Source organism: Sarcophilus harrisii, chromosome 4 (genome assembly GCF_902635505.1).
Source record: "Sarcophilus harrisii chromosome 4, mSarHar1.11, whole genome shotgun sequence".
Lineage (NCBI taxonomy): Eukaryota > Metazoa > Chordata > Mammalia > Dasyuromorphia > Dasyuridae > Sarcophilus > Sarcophilus harrisii.
The window spans coordinates 441,865,599-441,889,164 of NC_045429.1; the positions used below are offsets into that span (position 1 = coordinate 441,865,599).

Here is a 23,566-nt window from a genome sequence, read left to right on the forward strand (position 1 = left end):
ACCGCCTGGGCCGGACGCACGCCGTGCGCTCGCTGCTGGGGCGGGGGCGGGGACGGGGGGGCGGGGGCGGGGACGGGGGGGCGGGGTCCGGGAGGGAGCGCGCCCTGGGCCCTCGCCGTGGCCGCGGGTCCGCAGACCTGGCTCCCCGCGGGCCGGCACGGCCTCGCTCTGACGTACCCTCCCCCCCCCCCCAAGCTGGATCGTTCTTGTCCCATCGTTACCGCCAGCCCTAGATGCCCATTGGGCTTGGCACAGGCTGTCAATCAATCAATCAATCAATCAATCAAGTTTCCGCCCAGCCAGGCGCCGATTGTTGTTTGCGCTCCTTCTTCAAAGGGCCCTCTGACGTCCGGGAATGACGTCATCCCACGCAAGTGGCAGTCCCCGGCCTCGCTCCCTGCTTCGGGGCCAGATCCCCGGCACTCGAGGCCGGATCCCCCGCACTCGAGGCCGGATCCCCCGCACTCGAGGCCGGATCCCCCGCACTCGAGGCCGGATCCCCCGCACTCGAGGCCGGGCCCCCCGCACTCGAGGCCGGATCCCCCGCACTCGAGGCCGGGCCCCCCGCACTCGAGGCCGGATCCCCCGCACTCGAGGCCGGACCCCCCGCACTCGAGGCCGGATCCCCCGCATTCGAGGCCAGATCCCCCGCACTCGAGGCCAGATCCCCCGCATTCGAGGCCAGACCCCCCGCACTCGAGGCCGGACCCCCCGCACTCGAGGCCAGATCCCCCGCATTCGAGGCCGGACCCCCCGCACTCGAGGCCGGATCCCCCGCATTCGCGGTGTGATTACCCAGTGCTGAGCGCTTTGTAAATATCTGATCTTCCCGACTACCCCCGCGAGAGCTGCTGTCACCCCGTGGGATGGGAAAAGCCGCAGATAAAGGCGCTGCGACGCGGGTCTTGCGCGGCCTTAATCCTTGAAAGGCTGTTGCCTCAGTTCAGGCTAGATAAGAAACGGAGGCAGAGGATGTCCAAAGGCAAAACGCAGTTTGAGAGGGGTAAACTCGGGGCTTCTGGCCAAAACGGAAGCAATCAGCGAGTGTACTCACATCGGGACCTCGACAATGACAAGAAAAGGCAAAACTTACTCAGTGCTTACTGGTGGACTGAGCTTCCCATTCTGGTACTTTGCACCAGTGCGGGCGGGGGTGGGGACAGGAGGTACTTAATTACAATTTTTCAGTCAATCCAGTTATTAAGCGCCTAGTTTCTTCCGGGGGGTCGGTACCAAGGCAAAGAAGGAAAGCATCCCTGCTCTTAATGATTTAATTGATTAAACAATTCATGCTACAAGGTAGCAGTTAATTTGATCCAGAAGATATTGACTTGCATGAGCTGAGATAGGGGGGTAGACTTGGATTTTAAACTCAATCTTCCCCTGTTTGGGGTCAGAAAGTCATCCTATTGAAGGACCAATCAAATAAATATGCCCCGTGTCTGCCTTGGTTGTCTCACTCTTTGTGGTTTTCTCAATAGAAAACTCTCGGAATTTTATATCAACTTATAGAAGTCGATACATGTCTCTTCCTCATTGTCTATGACTATATGTGACCAACCATGGGGTGGCTTTTAAAGTACTAAGTGTTTGATGAATAAATGGAAGATCTTTTTTATGTTTATCTCTGCCTTTTGAGGATAAGTCTGGATTTACTTGGATAAGCACAAAAGTTGTTCCAGAATGGTTTTCTGCACATTTGCTTTCTTAGATGAAGAATCTGTGATTTAATCAGTGGGAGGAATCAACACAGAAGTGATTGAAAAATCATTCTGGAGAGTATTTGAAACTATACCCAAAGTGTCACTCCTGGGCCTGTATCCCCAAAAGATCATCAAAGAGAGAAAAAAGGGCTCGTGTGTGCAAAAATAGCAGCTCTTTTCGTAGTGGCCTGGAACTGGAAACTGAGTGGATGCCCATTGGTTGGAGAATGGCTGAACAAGTTATGGTATATGAATGTAATGGAATAGTATTGTTCTATAAGAAAAGCTTGGAAAGACTTAAGAGGAGGGGTGTGAAATTGTGTTGCCTTTCATCTGTAAAGAAAGGAGATTCCAGTCTCAGGCCCTCCTGGGAAGCATATCTCCTCAGACTCCAGAGAGTCTGTGAGAACATATCCTCCTGGCTGGGTCATTTCTAAGGCAAATCACCTCCACTGATAGCCGGCTCTCCATTCAAATTCAGGCTGAAAAAGCCTTCAAAGTGATTTCATTTGGGAGATCCTAGTCTAATCAACTCAAACTGCCCCAATCCCATGCCCCCCTCCCCTACTCACTGAGATCTGCTCATATACTAAGTTTCTGTTTACTCATTTCTTTTCAGAATGTCCAAAGCAGGACTGTGCCTTGACCCTTGGTGTAACTGCCTGTCAGATCCCCGCCCGATGAGAAGACATTCTCTTCTCAGTGCCAGCCTCCATTTCCCTAATAGGACTTTGCCACTATGAAGTCAGTCTCTTAGCGAAGCTGTCTTCTCATCCAACAATAAACTTCCATTTTTGCCCCCTAAAATTCTTCAGATTTGGGAATTCTTTCACAAAGAACCTGCGCGTCCAACCAAAAGGGGATTTCCACAGCTCTCCGACTGCCACTAGAACCCCATCACTCACATGATTTGATGCTGAGTGAAATGAGCAGAATGAGGAGAATGTTGCATTTAGTAAGAGCAAGATTATGTGATGATCAACTGTGACGAACTTGACTCTTCTCAACAATGCAGAGATTCAAGGCAGTTTCAATAAATTTGGGATGGAAAAAGCCATCCACATCCAGAAAGAGAACTGTGGAGATGAAATGCAGATCGAAGCATAGAATTTCCACCTTTTTTTGTTTGCTTGGTTTTTTTCTTTCTTGTGGTTGTTTTCCCCTTTTGGTCTGATTTTTCTTGCACAACATGATAAATATGGAAATATATTTTAACAGATTGTACATATTTAACCTATATCCTATTGCTTGTTGACTTGGAGAGGAGAAGGTAAGGGAAGGAGGGAAGAAAATTTGGAATACAAAATCTTATATAAATAAATGTTGATAACTATCTTTAACATGTACCTGGAAAAATAAAATATTATTGAAAAAAAGAAAAATGATTGAATCCTAGGGAGCAGATTGAGGCATAGGGAAATGAGATAGCTTACCCTGAGTTCCATAGATTTATAATGGAAGGGAAGTAATATCTACTCATATCCAACTCCTCACTTCAAAAGTTTCAGGCTTTTCCACCATATTGATCCAGCTGATAAGGCACCATTTGAAACTAGGTCTTTCATTTTCTAACTCCAACACTGGATCTGCAATGCAACTTCTTTCTGCCTACTTAAGTAGAATTTAGGAAAAATTAATAATTGCTAATACTTAGGTTATATATTAAATATATAGATTATCTTATTATATATACTTTATGTATATTATTTCACTTGATGGGGAGGAGGAGGTACTATTGCTACCTCCATTTTACAGTGAGTAAAACTGATCCTGAATATAATGAGTCTTTTTATTAATGGTTCAGTATCATTATCAGACTACGCCTAGTGGAAAGATAACTAGAACCACATCTTTTCTACTATCAAGATCAGAATCTGGACAAGCCATTTAACCATGGGTCAGACTCAGATTCAGTGCAAATCTAGTCTCAGACTCTTACTGGCTATCTGACCCTCTGGTTGCCTCAGTTTCCTCATCTGTAAAATGAACTAGAGAAGGAAATGGCAGACCGCTCTAGTATCTTTGCCCAAAAAAATCCCAAATTGGGGTTAGGATGAGTTGAATATGATTGAAATAACTGAACAACAAAAGTAAATTCTTCAAACTAGCTGGTATTTATTTATATATGGCTTTACACACATAATCTCACTGATCCTCCCAATAATCCATCAAGTAGGGTATTATTATCTCTCTTTTCCAAATTGGGAAACTGAGGTTTAGGAAGGCTGGTTAATCTTGCTCAGTGTCACAAATATAAGTGTCAGAGGCAAGATTTAAACCCAGGTTTCCTAGCTTCAAATGCAGTATATATATAATAATAATAATAATAATAAATAGGAATGGCTGGGCCTAGTATCAAGACCTGAGTTCAAAAGCAGCCTCAGACTTACTAGCTGTGTGACTGAACAGGTCATTTAACTTCTGTTTGCCTCTTCAAATGTAAATAATAAATAAAATTGCTTGTCGTCTCCAAAAGAGGATGGGGATGGAGGGAGAGAATTTGGAACTCAAAATTTTAAAAACAAATGTCGAAAATTGTTTTTACATGTATTGGAGGGAAAATGAAACATAAAAAAAAAATCATTAAGACAAAAAAAATAGGGATAATAATGGCACTGACCTTGAATGGTTTTAGCACCAGTGCCTGGCACATAACCGGCACTGTGTAAATACTTCTTCCCTTTCGCCTTCCTTTAATAATAATAACTAGCATGTAAATAATGTTTTGAAGTTTGCAGGTCTTATTACAGATATTGTCTCATTTAATCCTCAAGATAGTAGGAGGACTGACAAGATATTAAAAAAAAAAACAAAAAACTTTACCTGCCCTCAGGAAATTTACCTTCTATTGGAGTTAAAGTTGCACAAATGAGTTTAAAACAAAATGGTGGGAATGGGAATGAAGAAAAGCTTTTTTTTATTTATTTATTTTTGGCTTAGGTAATTGGGGTCAAGTGACTTGCCCAGGGTCACAGAGCTAAGAAATGTTAAGTGTCTGAGGTCAGATTTGAGGGCTAGTGGGCTATCCCAACTGCCTCAAGAAGAGCTTTTTTGTAGGTGGGCTCGGGCTTGAAAGTAGCTTGAGATTCCCAGAGGTGAGAAGGAAGAAGGGAGAATTTTTCCAGATTAAGGATAACCTATATCTAAAGATATGATAGAAAGTCAAGTAGGGGAGGAAGCCGTAGAGCCTGGCTCCAAGTTAGACTGCATGGTGGACAGTCAAGTGAAATCAGTCGAGAACATCCATTGGGAGCAAATTTGGGTCTTTGGCCTCGGGATTAGAAAGGGCCTCGAACGCTAAATTGTGACGTTTGGCTTTTTTCCTAGAAACAAGAGGGAGCGTCTGGGACTTCTTGAACCTCATGGTGGTATCAAGGACGTCAATTTGGCATCCATGCAGAGAACAAACCGGGCAGAGGAGGCAGACCAATCAGGAGGCTTGTTGTAGCATTAAATCCAGCTGAGTCAGGTCCACGACGATCAGAAAAAACAAATCCCCAGGAAGGGACAAGCTGGAACTGACCAACTGCCCTCCGGTGACATTTTGAGATGGCGCAATAATCGAAGGGCATTTTCACTGCCCCCAGAACCGTAGTGTATGCACAAGGGGTTCAAAGACACGACCCCTGCCCCCGCTGCTTACGGGCTCAGTGTTCCATGCTAGCTCTGAGGTCAATGCTCTGTCGAGGAGAGGGGCCGACCCCAAGCCCAGGCCAGCCGAGGGGGTCCGGTCTCCCCAGCGGGCTCTCCCTGTCGGGGGGTTGGCGTGAGATCTTGGCCGGGGCGGCTTTCACAAGTCTTACCAGAAACAACGTGGAGGGGGCGCAGAGCCTTGGCCCGTGCCCTACGTAAAGCAGAGCAAGCTGCCGCTGGGCATCGAGAATAGGGCACGGAACTGGGCACGGGAGGGCAACACGGTGTGGGGGAAGGAACTCTGGACTTTGAGTCAGACGAGCTGGTTCCAATCCCTGCTCTTCTTGTCTATAGCTGCACAATTCAGAGCTGCCTGCCTCAGTTTCCCCCTCTGTGAAATGGGGAGGGCGGCCCTCGGAGGTCCCTGGCAGCCGGGATCTGGGGTCTGAGGAGGAGGCGGGGTCCGGCTCCTCCAGATGGGGAGGGGGGAGAGGGGCGTGGCAGCCGGGGAGGAGCCGGTGGGGGGCGGGGGTGTCATGAACCCGGGGGACATTTTCCATCCGGCCTGGATTCGCACTCCCGAGCGGGCGGTCAGGTTTCATCACAGTCCGGGCTCCACAGCTGGCCCCACAACTCTGGGAGGCGCCGGGTGACGCTCGGGGACAGGAGGCGACCCACTGGAAGAGCAGGTAAAGCCGCTCGCCCCGCCTCCGCGAAGTGAAGACCCTGATTGGTGTAGCGCCCAGAGGAGGCGGGGCCGGGGGCGGGGCCCTGGTGACGCCATCCTCCCGGGGAAGGAAAAGCCTCGGCGGAGGGACCCGGGTCCGAGCAGAAGCTGTTGCGTCAGGTGAGTCCGGCTCTGGCTGCGCCCTCCGGGAGGGGGTGTGGCGCGGGGGGGCACGGGGCTGGCGGGGGCGCGGGGCGGGGGGCACGGGGCGGCGGGAGGCACGATGCGGCGGGGGGCACGGGGCTGGCGGGGGCGCGGGGCGGGGGGCACGGGGCTGGCGGGGGCGCGGGGCGGGGGGCACGGGGCGGCGGGAGGCACGATGCGGCGGGGGGCACGGGGCTGGCGGGGGCGCGGGGCGGGGGGCACGGGGCTGGCGGGGGCGCGGGGCGGGGGGCACGGGGCGGCGGGAGGCACGGCGGCGGGGGGCACGGGGCTGGCGGGGGCGCGGGGCGGGGGGCACGGGGCTGGCGGGGGCGCGGGGCGGGGGGCACGGGGCGGCGGGAGGCACGATGCGGCGGGGGGCACGGGGCTGGCGGGGGCACGGGGCGGGGGGACCGGCCCGCGGGCACGTCCCCGTACGGGGCGGGGCGCGGAGGAGCTGTGGCATAGGGGGAGGCGGGGACCCCGCCCGGGGCACGGGGCGCTGTCTGCCAGGGGGCAGCTCACCCACCACCCTTGTCTTCCTTTCCAGATCATCCAGGGCCGAGATCAGCGCTGGGGAAACCCCTTGTCCGAAATGGCATCGGAGGTGAGCCTCTCCCTGCTGCAGCTAAGACAAGTCTGCCCAACTCTGCCCACTGAGACCCTTCTTCCCGAGAAATGTTTAGGGGACCCCGGGTGTAGAGACGTACACGATAGGTACACAAAGCAACACCTGCTGCTAGCGAATGTAACCTCCCCACGGCCGCATTCATTTATACGGCCAGAAGCTCCGATCTAAGATCCCTCCCGCCCCACCTGCTCTCCCACCCTCCCTTCCCTCCTTCCACTCCCGAAGAGGTTGGAACAAAGGCTCCCCTTGTCCCCCGACTTCTCTCCTGGGGAAAGGCCGTTGAGAGGAAGGGGCAGTGGGAGGGCCACTGACCCCTGGAGAGCTGAGGAGAGAGAGAGATTGTCCCCCCCTTTTTTTGGCTGAGGCAGTTGGGGTTAAGTGACTTGCCCAGGGTCACACAGCTAGGAAGTGTTAAGTGTCTGAGACGAGGTCCCCCTGACTTCAGGGCTGGTGCCTTCACCACCCAGACGCCGGAGAGGCCCTTTTCATTTGCCTCCTGGCCCCAGCTCCATCCTGACTCATTTTCCCTCCCTTCCCCAATCACAATGAGAGGCCTTTATTCCTGAGATCTGCCCAAACAGCAACCACTACTCTTACCCAAACCCTTCCTTCTCTCCTATTGATTCCTTATCCTATCATCTCACTTGCTAAAAACAGCCCCCACTCAGGTGAAAACTCCCAGTATCCACCTGTGGAACGACCCCATCTCGGGCATTGCCAGCACTGTCCCTCCTACTTCATGCTTTGCTCTTTTACTCTAATCCCCAAATCTTATGGCCCTGATACCCTGGGGATCCTACAGTTCCAAAATTGTCCGGGGAATGGCTTTCTAGGGGAAGGGAAGGGGAAAAGAATGGGAGGAAATAGCACAATGAATTAAAAACTAACCATCGCTGCTCTCCACCTTCTCCCACAGTAGCAGAAAAAAGGCCTAGTTCCAGCTCTCATTGCTTACTATGTGGGACCTGAGACACTTTTTCCCTAAGCCCTCTGTAAAATGAGGGGGTGACCTTTGCGGTCACTTGTAGCTTTAAATCTATCATCTGATCTCCTAGGTTCAAACCTTGACTCAGCCAGTCCCATTGAACAATACCTGTCCTGCCCCCGCTCCAGTCAAATGAGGGGGTTCTATTTGCACAATTTCTCAATCCCATGATGCTTTTCATCCCCCATCTTTCACCCCCCATCCCTTTTCAGCTTTCCTTATTCAAGTTCTTAGATTTCCTTTGGCCAGTTCTGTTTTTCGTTTAACTTTCTAAGTTGCTAATTTTTAGGGAAATCCAATGAGGAGGGAGGGTGGGGAGAGGCTTGTTCCAAAGAATCCAAGAGGGGCAAAGTGCAGAGGAGGGGAGAAAAGAGGGGGAGGGGAAGTCAGTAAATGAGGCAGAAACAACATGGAGCAGAGGCTCAACTAGTATCTCATGGAAACTTGTGTCAGGCCACTCGGGGGCAATGAGTCCAAGACAAATGACCTTGATTTATCTGTCAAAGGGGGATAATAATGGCTGGCAGCTTCTAGGGGTCGGTGGGAGGACCACCGAGGTCATGATCCCCCTGGACTTTGAACCCTTGAGAATAGAAGGCGCCATTTGCTATTTATGTGCTTGTGCGTCCAAGTGTGTTTAGTGGATGGAGCACTGATCTGGGAGTCAAAAGACCCAGCTCTCCTCTTTTTGACCAATCACCTAACTTCTCCAAACCTCAGTTTCCTCCTCTCTAAAATGAGATGATGATGATGATGATGATGATGATGATGATGATGATGATGATGATGATCCCTTCCCTACTGATCTCCCTGGGTTGTTGTGAAAACCAAAAGAGCTAATCAAAACACTCTGGGAAGTTACAAATAGGATGTAAATTATTATTCTTCTCCCACTGACATTGGGCTAGCTGGGAATCTGCCTCTGGCTGTTATTTCAGCACTGGGAGGGGAAGGAAAGCAAAGCATCTTCCTGGTTCTTCTTTGGCCCTTGCGTGACCCAGTGTGGAAAGAGCCCCAGGAGAACCTGAGTTCATATCCCAGCTTGCCTCTTGTCTCTGGGACCTTCAGCTGGTCAGGGCCTCCATTTTATATGAAAAAGGGAAAAGGACTGGATCGAGGCTTTTAAGCTTAGAATAGATTGGGGGGGAAGAGGGATGCTAACAAATTTGGATGGTTTCACTGGCTTGTTTCCTTTCATCAAACTTACATATTTTTTGTGTATTTAAAACTATGATTCTGAGAACGGGTCCTATGATGAGGTCTAGATTTGGGGGACCTAAATGAAATTAGGGTTTAATCGAGGTCTAGTGGCAGGTTCGGAGTACAGGTCGTCAAATAGCGCTCCCCTACAACCCCTTGGGTTCGCACAAGGATACTGAGTTAAGTGAGGTCTAGAAGCAGCAAATTTATCGGCCCGAAAAGCTAGATTGATGAAAAGAGGTTTATTATGGGGTTTGGAAGTAAAGTTAAAGTATAATTAAGGAAATAGGTGAAGGTAGAGATAAAGAGGGCACCGGAAACAGGGTTCCAGTGGACAGAGGGTCCTGGCATGCCAGGTGTAAGGCTGCCATGTTTGGGACCTCTGCAAGGAGAGAGTCCCAGCTTGGCCCTTTTATAATGGGAGGATTAGCTAGAGGGGCCTGTGGATGAGTCCAGAGTTGGCTCAGATCCAGGTGGGGCTGGCACAGGCCAGATCTTCTATTGGAATTCAAAGGGACCAGGATTTGGGAATCAGAAAGGAATAAGTCAGTTCTTAAAGGGACCACACCCACATCACCGAGGAGTCACCACACTGTCCTCCCAAGGCACCCAGGGCATCAAAAGGTGAAGAATCCCAGGAATAAGTGATTTCTAAAGTCCCACCCACTTCTGATACCCATTATGTGTCCTTTCCTGCTCCGAATGAAAGTCATAGGATCACAGAGATAAAGCTGGGATGGACCTTAAGAAACTGAACTTACTCATTTGGTAGATGGAGAGACAAACTATGGCCAAGTGAGGGAAAATACCCAGGCCAAGGTTGCCGAGTCAGGACCAGAGTCCTCTGGGAGGTTGTCCAAGTGCAAGGCTCTTTCTTATTTTCTTTTTTTTTTTTTTAATTTATTTTAATAGAGAAAGCTTTTTTATTCTTTTAGGCAGAGTTAAGTGACTTGCCTAGGGTCACACAACTTCCGTAAGTGTTGGAACTCCAGGGTCAATGCTCCGTCCACTGTACCACCTCAAGGGGTTACTTCCTCTGAACCACAGTATGATGGTACCTTGAGGACTCTCCTCCAAGATTGCCACTTGCCACCCTGGCTTCTGGAATGCCCCGTTCCTTCCAACCCCCTCTGACATGTCACCAGCCTAGGGGCAGAGAGTTGCCAAAGGCTTCTGGGAAGTTTGCAGTCTTGCCCGCCTTGCCCGCCCCCCCCACCCCCCCCACCCCCCATTGGACACTATAGGTTGGCTGGGAGTTCAGAGATAATTGTGTTGCTTTGAAACCTGGAGGCCCTTAAGTTGTTGTTACTACTGGGCCACAGCCCTAGGCCAGGGTTGGCGTGAGTCATTTGGGAGGAAATGGTCCCCATGGCTCTGGCCAGATTTCAGTCCCTAATAACAATCTGAATACTCCTAATTATTATTATTATTGTAAGACGTTTTGTGATGCTTTAAGGTTTTAGATTCAAAACAGCAAGCTTGAAAGAGACCCTGTCCTCAAATAGCTTATGCTCTACTGGGGTGGGGGTGGGGGAATATACAGAGAAAAATTGAGGCTGAAGGGAGGGACTTGGTGGGTGGAGACAGCTCAGTTATGGGAGAAATGGAGCTGAGGGGATAAACAGCAGCTAACTTTGACCTTCTTAAAGAGGTCAGATCTGGCTGGGTTCAAATCCGCACCTGTGCCAAACTCCAATAAAAATGGAGAACTTAACCCTTCAGGGACAAATCAGCTTAGAAAACCACAAATTAGCATTATCTGTGTTTCATTGTATTTGTATTTTGTCAGATCGTATCTTCTGTTATATTTAATGAAAATAATTTAATATCCATTCAATTAGTTAATTTTAATATAAATAATTTAAATATATTATATTTGATTATATTTCAATCTGCTTCAAGTAATTCTCTAAGTTACTGAAAAGCTGCTGACCTGTATTGGTAGAGGGAATTACCTCACCTGAGACTTCCCCATATGGATAAAATCACTAGTCCAGCCCCTATCCTTAAGATAAGGAAGCTCTTTCCTTAAAATAGGGAGACAGTTATGGTAAAAAAGAAAGAATACTACTTGTGGAGTCAGAGGACCCAGGTTCAAATTCTGCCTTTGGTGCTGACTACAGGCTCCCACAAATCCCTTAACTGTTCTCAGCCTCAGTCTTCTCATCTGTGAAATGGGACGGTTTGATCAGATAGCTTTGTGAATTCCCTTCTAGCTCCAGGGTTATGAGCTTAGGACAAGAAGTCTTTTGAATCTAGATCTGTAGTCCTATGAACCTGTAAATTAGGTAACAGAAAGGATTGTTATCCCATTTTACAGACTGGTAAAATGAAGCACAGAGAGGTAGCGTTATCTGTCCCAAGTCACACAGCTAGGGCATCTGAGAAAGAACCAGACTTGAACTCGGCTCTCTCGCATAACTTCCTCCCACTCTTCCCCCTCAGACAGAAGGTCTGGTCCCCGCTCCTGCTCCTCCAGCCGGGTCTGTGCTCACTAGCACGTGCTGGGTCTGTCCAAGGGCGCTGGGTTGGAGGCTGAGCAAGGTCTCGGGCAAACACCGAAGCCAGAGGCCTGGCTGCTTTCCTGAGGCGATCCGCTCTCCGAACTACGTGGTCCGTTGGAACATTGACCCCAGGGAGGTCAGGCCCAGGGTTCCTGGCAATGTTTCCCTTTGCAGGTCCGGAAATGGAGAAATAAGGAGGGGCCCAGTGGGGAGAGAGAAAGGGCCGGGACACGTCAGCCCCCCCCCACCCCAGGGCCTCTGGGAAGAGGGGCTCACATGGGGTGGTCCCAGCAGCCCATGGTCACCCATCAGGAGCCCAAGGTCCTAGGGTCCTGGACTTAGGCCTGGGAGGGACGGGAAAGCAACCAGACCTACTGCCTTGTTTTATAGATAAGGAAACAGGAGGCAAGAGATGATGTTAAAGGACTCAGGGCGGGGGGAGGGGGGGGCAGGGGGAAGGGGTTGCAGCTAGTACTGGAGGCCAGGGAGGAGGCAGAGAGGCCCGAGGGCAGGGGCGGGAGTCCAGGCGCAGAGTCCTGGGCTTGTGGCAGAACCCCTGGCTTACCCAGGAGGCTAAGGTCGTCCTGGAGCAGAAATGGTGCCTAAATGGGCCCTTTCTGCCAAAACAGGTCCTGGGCTCATTCGAATTCGGGTCTTCCTGAGCCAGCCCATCTTGGCTTTGACAGACTGGGTGACCTCAAGCAGCTGATCTAACTTCTCTAGGCCTCTGTCTGTGCCTCTGTAAAATGGGAACAATCATACCCCCTCTGCCTGTCTTTCTGGGTGTTTTGCACACCAGAGAGAGAAAGGATGAGAAACTCTGGAAGAGATTGCCCAAGTGCTCTATAGGCAGCAAATGGAAAAGTCAAGTCAACACACATCTTTCTGTCTCTCTGTCTCTGTTTTTGTCTCTCTCTTTCTCCCTCTCTCCTTCTCTCTCTTTCTGTCTTTCCCTCTCTGTGTGTCTATTTCTTTCTGCCTCTGTCTCCTTCCCTCTCTCTTTCTCCCCCTCCCTCCCTCCCCCTCTCTGTCTCTGTCTCTCTCTATCTCTTTTCTCCCCCACCCCAGCCCCATGTGTCAGTGAAGGCAAGAAGAATTAATAGAGAGTAACTCGTTAGGACTGGCAAAAGCTCCCAGAAGGTGCACGAGCCGAGTGTCCAAGGCCAGGAGGAGATGACGGAGAATTCCAGAGCCTGGAGGAGAGGCTTTAACAGCCGGAGAATGACATAGTTGGTCCTGGAGGCACTAGGGAGTCTCTGGAGTTTACGGAGCCCGGGGGGAGTGAGCGAATTTGAGGGAACCATCCGCGCTCGGATCCCTGTGCTAGCTTTTGGAGGTCCCATGTACGCCAGTATGTAGCGCGGTGCCTGGTGATGCACAGCAAGCACTAACTAGGGGACTGTTGGGAATTAATTGGGGTCCCTGATGGGGCGGCTGAGAGAAGACACGGCTATAAAGCAAGAGACGTAGCTAGACTCCCTGCGTCGGACCCGGCTCCTGGGGATTCCCACTGAAATCTTTAATGGCCCACCTGGTGGACAGCAGCCCGCGGGCCTGCGCTAAGCCTTGCCCTCGGACCCAGAGTTCTGGGCTCTGCCTCTGCCCGGGGGCAGCTGGCGCCCTGATTGATGGGAAATGGGGGGCCGGGAGGCATTGCTGGGGCCCCACCTGCAAGGATGCCCTCCCGGCCCTGGCTGGGGGCTCCCCGCTGGCAGGCGCCAACCTCGTCCCCTTGTCTTCCCGGGCAGAGCGGGAAGCTGTGGGGCGGCCGGTTCGTGGGCTCCATCGACCCCATCATGGAGAAATTCAACTCGTCCATCTCGTACGACCGGCGCATGTGGGAGGCCGACATCCAGGGCAGCAAGGCGTACAGCAAGGGGCTGCAGCAGGCGGGGCTCCTCACCAAAGCGGAGCTGGACAAGATCCTCCAGGGCCTGGACAAGGTAGCCGCCTCCCCGCTCACAACCCCCTGTCCTTCCTCTCCCTGGGGAGGGAATCCCCCACGGCTCCTCTTAGCTAAAGTCAGCGACATGTAACCCCAGGGGCAGTGGATACAATGCTCAGGGAGGGAGCCGCCCGACAGACAGGACGTCCAAGGTTTGAGTCTCCCCACCGGCCCACTGGGCAACAGCCCCTCAAGCCCCCCCCCAGGTCTCAGACTAAAGGGTCTAGAGCAGGTACGGATCTTCTTTGGGGACAGAGTTTCCTCCCCAGGGACTCCTATGCTGGTGAGGTCATGGACCCACCTGGACCAAAAACAATCATAAATAGACACATGTGAGATGCTTATGAGACAGTGTGGGGAAACTGCTGGATTTGGGTTCGGGAGAGCCGAGTTCAAGTCCCACCGTGTATGCAGCTGGAGGCAAAGCCCTCCTTTGGCTGATTTCAGTTCCCTGGTCCCTAACCTAGGCAGAATTCTGTTCCCACTTTCTACCTCCTGGGGGGTGATGGGGGAAGCAGAAATGTCAGCTGCCCTTGCTGCCCTTACCCAGGGAGTCCCAGGCCACGGCCGGTGGGTGTGTGGGGCTCTGGGGGAAGATCCAATCCCAGGAACATTTATTAAACACCTACTGGGTGCTGTTTGCTGGCAGTACTAAGATGGCTTACATTCTGCTGGGAGGGCAGGTCCATAAGCAATAAGAAGAGGAGGCCAGAGGGGGAGCACTGATGGGGAAAGGAGAGGTGGGATGTGGAGAGGGCCCCCTGAGTGATCAGCCGGGGAAGGGGCGGGGGGGAGGGTAAGTGAGGATCCCCTCCCCCGCTTCCACCCGCCCCCTTCCCTTGACTCTGGGACCGGATGCTGTCCATGCAGGTGGCTGAGGAATGGGCCATCGGCACCTTTGCCCAAAACCCCAACGACGAGGACATCCATACAGCAAACGAACGGAGGCTAAAGGTACGAGCCCGACCGACCTCCCTCTTCCCTTGACCTTGCTCCCTCCTTCCCTTCATTAAGCAAGCATTTATTAAGCACCAGCTAGTTGTGGAGGCTGCCAAGACAGAAATGAAACATTTCCTGCCCTCAGAGAACTCCCATTACAGGAGATATATAAGGCACATAGGGGAGACCATTGGCCCAGTCCCCTTCAATTCCCCATGTCCAAGGCCTTTCTATCCCATCCTGTGGGGGCTGAGACTACCTGGGGTGGGCTTCCTTCTAGAAAAGTAGGACCATGAGGGGTCTGTTCATCCACGGGGAAGGGAGGAACAGGGCCTGGTCCCGATCCTGGGGAAAAGTCCCCTTCTGAGCCCTGGCAGGCTGACAAGGAGTCAACGATCGTCCACATGCTCTCTGAGCTTGCCCCCCACCCTTTGCAGGAGCTCATCGGGGAGACCGCGGGGAAACTGCACACGGGACGCAGCCGGAATGACCAGGTAGCCCCCTCCCCCACCCCGGGCTCGACCTCCCGTCTCTCGGCCCTGCCATTGCCCACCCCCCAATCCACATCTGGTCACGGAGGGGTTTCCCTGCACCAGGCCCCGGCTCTCGGGCTGCACAGGTTCTGAGAGCCAGCCCTCCCCCTCTGGCAGGTAGTCACAGATCTGAGGCTCTGGATGCGAAAGTCCTGCTCATCCCTCTCCTCCCACCTCCGGACACTCCTCATGACCATGATGGAGCGGGCTGAAGCGTGAGTCCCCCTCCCCGTGAGACCCCAGAACCCCAGAACCTCTGAACTCCAAGGGACTTAGACACCCAAGGCTGAGAGTGACTGAGAACGAGTGGGTGGGAGGGAATCCTGGGCTACCCTGGAGGTCAATTAGTCAATCAACAAACATCTGGCAAGTTCCTACTGTGAAAGAGAGGCAGGTGCTAAGGGGAAAGACTATTTCCTTTGGAGACAGATGATCTGGGTGCGAATACTGCCCGTGTCAAACCTATATGACCTTAACCTCTGGCTTCACCTTCTTCATCTCTAAAGTGAGAAGGTTGGACTTGAAAGGTCCTTCTGAAGTTGATTCTTTAAACTAGGATCTGTGTATTTCCTGGAAGGACTCCCCTAACTCCTTCCCTTTGGAAAGAACTTGATAGGTGACCTTTGCTGGGGTACAGGAGCCCTCTTGGGAAAGAATAAAGAGGGGGTTGGGGGAATGACCCCCCCCAATGTGCTCGGACTGAGGTCTGGCTGCAGATCAGGGAGCCCCGTGGATGCTGGCCCCCTCGACGTCGCTCCCCCTTCCTACAAGGAGCCCGAGGGGCAGGACACCTGCAAGGTGTCAATGGAAGGGAAAAGTAGAGCTTCATCTCCCAGCACTGAGTTAGGGAGGCAGGGAGAGAGGAAGGGGTGACACAGAGAAGAAATCTTAGACAGGCTGGGACCCCAGAGTCCACTGCACTAAGGACAGAAAGATCAAAGGTCCCTTGCAGGGAGGGCTGCCTGTTAATGTTTAAGTATCTCCCTCTTCTCCTGCTGTCCTGGGAACACAGGCCAAGGGGAGGGCAAGGCCAGGAAGAACAGTCCTAATTTGGACTCAGCCCCAATTTTTGGATAGAGGGAGTCAGCTTTCCCGGTCAATCAACAGTCAACAAACAAAGCATTTATCAAGCACCTACTATGTCCCAGGTATTGAGGATTTTTTTAAACAGGCAAAAATATGGCCCCTGACCTGAAAATGTTGACATGCAAATGGCGAAAGCAATGTGTAAAATATTATACATATAAAGTAAAAATGGTATAATCGTCATGTCATCTCAGAGGAAAGGGACTAGACAGGGGAGGAAAGGCCTCCTGCAGAAGGGGCGCCTGGAGCTCAGTCTTGAAGCCAGGGGGTACAGGTAGCCCTGGGGGACAGCCACAGCAAACGTGTGGAGGTGGGAGACGGAGAGTTGGATATGAAGGCTAGCTAGTAGACTAGTGTGCGTTCAAGAAGAATGGAAAAGTCAGATGGATTTACAAGGGATTTCCACCAACAATCCCAATACTTTGTAAATTATTTGGAAAAATAGGTAAAAGAGTCCCTCCAAATCCCTTCTACAACGCAATATAGCACCAATCCCTAAACCAGGAAGTGCTAAATCAGAGAAAGAAAATTACAGACCAATCTCCCTAATGAATATTGTTGCAAAAATGTTAAATAAAATATTAGCAAAGAGATTATAGCAACTTATCAGTAGATAACACACTATGACCAAGTGGTATTTATACCAGGGATTCAGGGCTGGTTCAGTATCAGGAAACTATTGCCATAATCGACCCTACCAATACAAAACCAACAACTCATATGGTGTCTCTGTAGATGAAAAAGACTGGAAAAGATGGGAGGGGGCCAGCTTGTAAGGGCTAGAAAGACCTCCAAGATATAAGCGGGTACCTGTTGTTGCCAGGCAGCCCCACCAAAGGCCCTTGTTCCTGTATTGATACAAGCCAGATGGGTAGAGAGTGGGAGTAGAACAGTACCCCAGAAAATGCTGTACTTGTGTCTCTTCTAGGGAAAAAGATGTGCTCTTTCCAGGCTATACCCACCTACAGAGGGCTCAACCCATCCGCTGGAGCCACTGGATCTTAAGGTAAGGGTCGGCAGCCCCGGTGGGGGCCTCTGGCTCGGGAAGATGCGCTCAGGGAGGAGGGTGCGCCAAACCCTATTCCCAGCCTCTAGCCAGACCTTTGGGAGTTTGAGGACCCCCAATCTCCTCCCATGCTGACCTTTGTTCTGTCCCTACAGTCACGCTGTTGCCTTGTCCCGAGACCTGCAGCGTCTGCTGGAGGTGAAGAAAAGAATTGATGTGCTGCCCCTGGGGAGGTGAGTGAGGGACGGGAAGGGAACGTAAGGGCCATCTAGCAAGTGGGGTGATTAGACCGGAGGGGAAACTGAGGTTGGGAGAGGGGAAACTGGGGAATCATAGACTCTGAAACAGAAAGAGAACGATGACCATTTTGTCCAGCCCATGGCGTCCAGTGCGATGAGCACTTACTCTGAAGGGTGATTACCACCGGTGTGGTGACTCCACCCCTTGGGCCTTAGTTTTCCCCTCTGTTAAAGGAGGGAAGTGACTAGAGGGTCCCCGAGGTCAGCCTCCTTCCAGCTCTAAGGTCCAACCAAAGGAACCCTCCCTAAGAGACAGCCAGTAAGTGACTTATCCAAAGTTATCCAAACCAGAGGCAAAGCCGGGACCAGAACCTGCTGTCCAGACTGCAGGAGAGCTAGATTACTGACCTTTTCTGGGTTATGGACTGGGCTGGGCATTTCCTGGGAAAGACACTCTGGGACCAAGAGTAAAACGACCGGGAGTGGGGGGCTGTGGGACCGGGAGCGGGGGGCTGTGGGACAGGGAGCAGGGGCCTGTGGGACTGGGAGCGGGGGGTTGTGGGACTGGGAGCGGGGGCTGTGGGACTAGCAGCAGCCGGTGGCCAGGGCTTCCGCCTCTTCTTTGTGTGAGGGAGGAATCTCTCAGATTTCTCTTTGTTTGGGGGGCAGGGAACGGCCTCCCTCAGACGAGTTCTGGGGCCCATGAAGGGAGGAGTTAGGGGCGCCTACAGGGAGAGGGGAGTACTGGGGGAGGGAGGCCCAGACTTAGTTAGGAGATGCTCAGGTTAAAATCCTGCCTCAGACCCTTGGGGCAGATCACTCTCTTCATCTGTGAAATGGGCACAAGTAACTGATCTCTTAGGATTGAGAAAAAAGCACTCTTAAATGTTCTAGGGATGTTAAGATGCTCTAGCACCATGAGCATTAACCCGAGTATTCCCCTGTTTTCCTTCCTTCTTCCCTCTCCCCCCTCGGCCTCCAGCGGGGCCATTGCCGGCAACCCCCTGGGAGTGGATAGGGAGCTGCTCCAAAGAGGTAAGCCCCACCCCGGGGAGGAGGCCCTTTGGCCCCATCCCCTCCCCCAGAACCACAGTGCTGGATCTAGAGGAACACCCCAGGGCCTCTGAGACAGAGGGTCCTAGACTTTGGGCCCTTCAGAAGCCCAAGGGGAGGCTACCCCAGGGTCTTGGGGCAGATGCCAGCCTCAGTCCTGGCTCTCCAGCTGCTGGGCCCTCTCATGGAGCTCTGGGGCTCTCACCACTGGGTCATCACTCCCTTTGGCCCCAGATGCATAAATAAAACACATAGTGTCACAAAGAAAACCAAAAGTTAATGAAAAAGTAAAAATGCACTTTTAAAATATGAACCTTGGGGGCAGCTCGGTGGCACAGTGGGTAGAGCACCAGTCTTGGAGTCAGGAAGACCCAAGTTCAAATCCAGCCTCAGACACTTAACACTTCCAGGCTGTGTGACCCTGGACAAGTCACTTAACCTCAACTGCCTTAGCCAAAAAAAAATCTATATATAAACCCTTATTTTTAAATGCATAAAACACCCCGGGTTACAAAGGACACTAGGGATTAATGGAAATAAAGATGTCATCTTGTCTCTCGTTCAAGACCCCTGACATCTGCCCAGAGGATCCACGACCCCTAAGGTTAAGCACCCAGATCGTCCCCTGGGTAGCTGCAGCCCAGAGGGGAGAAGTCATCTGCCTGAGGTCACACAGCGTGGGCAGGGTCTGGGTCTCTTAGCCCCCAGACCAAGCTTTGAGCTGAACCTCCCATTCCCCTTCCCTACTCCCCACCTCCTGAAGCGGGGACTTTGTTAACTGCCCCCTGGGGATACCGAGGCCCCCGGCCCAGAACACAGGGAATGAGTCGCTCCGTGCATTTGTTGTCCCCTCAGAGTTGAATTTCAGCGCCATCACCCTCAACAGCATGGACGCCACCAGCGAGAGGGACTTTGTGGGTGAGTGTTGCCCTTTCCGCGGCTCCGGGACTTTTCCCCCAGCTTCTCTTCCTCTTGTGTCCTCCCCCCACTTCCTGTTTCATCAGTGACCCCCCGCCCTGACCCTGCCCTAAATCCCAAAACGTTCAGGGGCCGGGGCATGTCCTGCCATGGGCAGGAGGTGGCTGGTGGGACGGGGGCGCGCTCAGCTCCAGAATGTTCTTTCTCTTCCTGTCCCCCCAAAGCCGAGTTCCTCTTCTGGGGCTCTCTATGTATGACACACCTCAGCAAGATGGCAGAGGACCTGATCATTTACGGCACCAAGGAGTTTAGCTTCGTCCAGCTATCCGACGCCTACAGGTGAGAGGGGGGCCCTCCTGCCCCGCTCCCCAACCTCCCACCGCGGCCGGCTGGGCCGGACCAGCCCGGACGCCTCCTCCCCTCATAGGCCCCAGCAATCGAGACAGGCCCCCTCCCCTTACACCCGACGGGGCCTGGAGAGGGAGGGGAAAGGGTCTCGGGGACCCCTGCCCCTCCTAGAGAGAAGGAAACTGAGTCCCAAGGGAGCCCCAAAGTAGTAAGCACAGAGACAGGACCTGAATCCAGGTCCCATGGACCCAAAGCAAGCCTTCTGCCCGCCCACATCTCCCTTCATTTGGGAGTCCTCTGGGATGCAGGTCGAGGGGGCTGGTGGGGTGGGAGCTCCCCCATTTTAAACATGTGGTCTCTGTCTGTAGCACGGGGAGCAGCCTGATGCCCCAGAAGAAAAACCCAGACAGCCTCGAGTTAATCCGGAGCAAAGCGGGAAGAGTCTTTGGCCGGGTGAGGGGGGTCGTGGTGGGCACGGGCCAAGGGGAGATGGGAGGAGGGAGAGGGGCAGGGAGGGCTAGAAGAGGGGATCACAGAAGATGCCGGGACCCGGACTGGGATCCCCTCCCATGGGGTCTCCCCATCTCCTCCCCCACCCAGACCCTGGCCCCCCTTGGAGTCTCACTGCCACCCTTCCCATCATGCAGTGTGCCGGGCTTCTGATGACCCTCAAGGGACTTCCAAGCACATACAACAAGGACCTACAGGTAGGACCCCTGACTGATGGATACTCTACCTCCCTGAGGGCAGGGCCCCTTGTAGTGGTGTCTGTCAGCCAGTGAACATTTATTAAGCACCTGCTGCATGCCAGGCACTGTGCTAAGAGCCGAACTAGAAGGGTGATTTTTGCCCCCGAGGAGCAGGGAGAGAGGCCGTCCAAATGCTGCGGCCAAATGGGCGAAGTGCAGGAGCAGTTGGAAATTGGCAGAGAAGGGGGCTGCTAGAGCTAAGGGGGACACAGCAGGTGCTTAATAAATGCTTGGAGACTTATTGACTAATCGATGGCAGAGCCGGATGGCTGCCTTTCCCTTTGCTGTGCCCAGCATTGGGGGCTCCGTGGCTCGGACGCCCAGGGACCCAGGGTAGCACCCCCAAGGGCTTGCTCATCCATGCATGGAAATGTGTAGTTACCTCAGTGTGTGAGTTCCCTCTAGGAGTGGGGTGGCCCCATGGATAGAGTACCAGTCCTGGAGGGAGGAAAACCTCCGACCTTAACCTGTTTGCCTCAGTTTCCTCAATTGTAAAATGAGGATAATTTGGGGGCCTACTTCGCAGAGTTGTTCTGAGGGTCACATTCATAAAGTGCCTGGTATATAATAGGTGCTGCATAAATGCTTACTACCTTTTCCCTTTCCCTGGATCCACAGACCTAGGAAAGCCACTGGGCTCTGGTGAAAGGGAGAGGGGAGGCCCTCTTGGACCCTGGGGGCAGGGGGAGGGAGAAGGTGCAGGGAGAGCTGGGCCCTCGGCCCTCCCTGCTAACCTGTCCTCCCCCTTGATCCCCCAGGAGGACAAAGAGGCCGTCTTTGAAGTCTTTGACACCATGAATTCTGTGCTACAAGTGGCCACCGGCATCATCTCTACCATGAAGGCAAGAAGCCACCTCCCTCCTTACTGTCCTGGCGCACTCCCCCCAAGTCTGCCCTGGGGGGCTGAGAACAAAGGGGTCACCGGGAAAGGTGGGCTTAGGCCAGAGGTCCAGGGGGAGACCAAAGGTCCAGGAGGAGGCCCAGTGGCCCAGGGAGAGCCTCGGTGGCCTAGGAGGAGGCCCAGTGGCCCAGGGAGAGGTTTGGTGGCCCAGAAGGAGGCCCAGAGGCCCAAGGGGAGGCCCAAAGGCCCAAGGGGAAGCCCAGGGAGAGGCCCAATGGATTTGGAGACCAAGGACTCCCCAGGCTCATTGCTCTGAACTTGTCCAGCTTTGAGCCAGTCACACCCTGTGGGAGCCTCTGTTTCTTCATCTGTAGAATGAGGGGGGGTCAAGATGGCCTGCAAGTTTAGAAAAAGGTCTATTTTAAATGTAATCAAATTGACTTTTAAACAAACATTTAAAATTTATCTCATTGAGTATTTCCCAGTCGCCTGTAAGAAAAGCTCTCAAGAATTGTGAGGCCCGAGGCCGCCGGCCTTGGCGGGTGACACACTGACCTTGGTTCTCCCAGCTCTAGCACTGGGGCCTCCCACAGACTTCTCCCTTCCGGCCTTTTTAATGCCTTTCCATATCTTTTACTGCAGATCAACAAGGTGTGCATGGAGGAGGCTCTCAGCCCGGACATGCTCGCCACGGACCTCGCCTACTACCTCGTCAGGAAAGGGGTAAGGGCCATGGCAAGACCCGGCCGTCACGGGGTGCGGAGGGCCAAGGAGCCGGGGAGCCAGGGAGTCAGAGGGCCTGGGAGCTGGGGAGCTGGGGTGCCTGGGAGCCAGGGAGCCCAGGAGTTGGGGAGCCCGGGAGACTGGCCCATGGAGGGGGGCAGGGACACATGGAGGGAGGAAGCCGATGTCCCCTTCCCTCCTTCTCTCCCAGATGCCATTCAGGCAGGCCCATGAGGCCTCAGGAAAAGCGGTCTTCATGGCGGAGACCAAGAAGCTGGCCCTCAACCAACTCTCTCTGTCAGAGCTGCAGACCATCAGGTGCGAAGCCCTTCTCAGGTCCCCCTAGCTCCGGCCAGCTGCACTAAGTGCCTACTGTGTGCTGAAGCCTTCCCCCGGTGGCGCGGAGGACAGGGCGGGTGCTAGGATATCTGTGGCCGCCATTCCTTCCAGGGAACCGACCACACCCAATGCAGGGGCCAAAGTTAACAGGTCGGGGCCTTGCCGGAGGCTCCATTTCTGTGGTTCTGGCCCCGGCCCTGTAGAAATACGGTGTCGTTTGAGCCTCTCACCTACCTGGGGAGGTATTATTATTATCCCATTTCACAGTTGGGGAAACTGAGGCAGAGGTTAGTGACCTGCCCAAGGTCACACGGCTGGTGAGTGTCAGGGGCTGGGGACCACCGGCCGCCTCTGGGTGACGCAGACCCTTGTACTCCAAATCTAGGACTCTTTCCATTGCTTCCACTGCCTCTCAGAGGTCAGATATGGTCAGGAAGGAAGTGAGGCTTTCCAGCTGGGGGGGGGCCAGGGTAAAATCAGGGAAAGCTTCCTGGAGGAGGCAGCCTGAGCCTGGCCGGAGGCAGAGCACGGCTGGAGATGGAATGAGATGACTTAGAAGGGGAATCTAGTCTGGGATCTCGTGGGGTAAGAGAAGGGGGGAGGAGCATCTCCCCACCCCCGGCCTCACACCTTCAATGTGAAGTATAATTAATAAATACACAATGCATAAACACGCTAGACATGGCATGTAATGTGTACACTGTATATGCTGTGCACACACTACGTGTTATTAGACCGCCCGCTCCCGCTTTCCCGCAGCCCCCTGTTCTCCGGTGATGTGAGCCACGTGTGGAACTACTCCAACAGCGTGGAACAGTACAAGGCCCTGGGTGGGACGGCCAAGAGCAGCGTGGAATGGCAGATTCAGCAGCTGAGGGACTTGCTGCGGACCCTGCCCCAATAGGGGCCCCAGCCAGCCTCTGCCCCACCTCACAGAGCCCGGGGACTCGGCTGTCATCCTGGTGAAGGCAGGAGAGGGGCCGTGGCGGAGACGGTGTGGGGCCGGGGGCAGCAGGGACTCCCTGAGAGCTGGGACATCCGGGGCAAGTGACTTGACTTTCCAGGGCCTCGGCTTCCTGGTCTGTAAAATTCTAGTTCTGAATCTACAGGCTTATATTTCCCCTTTATCATAAAGCATTTCATGGGCTGGGGTGCAGGGGGACAAAGGAAAAGAGAGATGGGCAGGGGAAGGAGCGGAGGCCCCTGACCTACCTCCCTTTCCATGTTCTCCCTCCTGGATCCTCAGTGACTCCCCCACCTCATTTACTGCCCCGGCCTCTCCCTCGCCCCCAAATCGGAGAGCCCGATGCCGGCCGTCGTCCC

General features: G+C 53.2%; 1 protein-coding gene across 1 annotated transcript; it reads left to right on the forward strand.

The window, feature by feature from the left end:
* The first annotated feature begins 6,097 nt into the window (after positions 1-6,097).
* Positions 6,098-23,566, forward strand: ASL (argininosuccinate lyase). Its single transcript, XM_031967890.1, has 17 exons — positions 6,098-6,183; positions 6,755-6,811; positions 13,273-13,467; positions 14,340-14,423; positions 14,846-14,902; positions 15,059-15,156; positions 16,956-17,033; positions 17,189-17,266; positions 18,255-18,307; positions 19,181-19,243; positions 19,468-19,582; positions 19,960-20,044; positions 20,239-20,298; positions 21,099-21,182; positions 21,824-21,904; positions 22,116-22,222; positions 23,003-23,566. Exons 2-17 carry the CDS (start codon positions 6,800-6,802, stop codon positions 23,145-23,147), a joined length of 1,395 nt encoding a protein of 464 aa, XP_031823750.1. The 5' UTR covers positions 6,098-6,183; positions 6,755-6,799; the 3' UTR covers positions 23,148-23,566.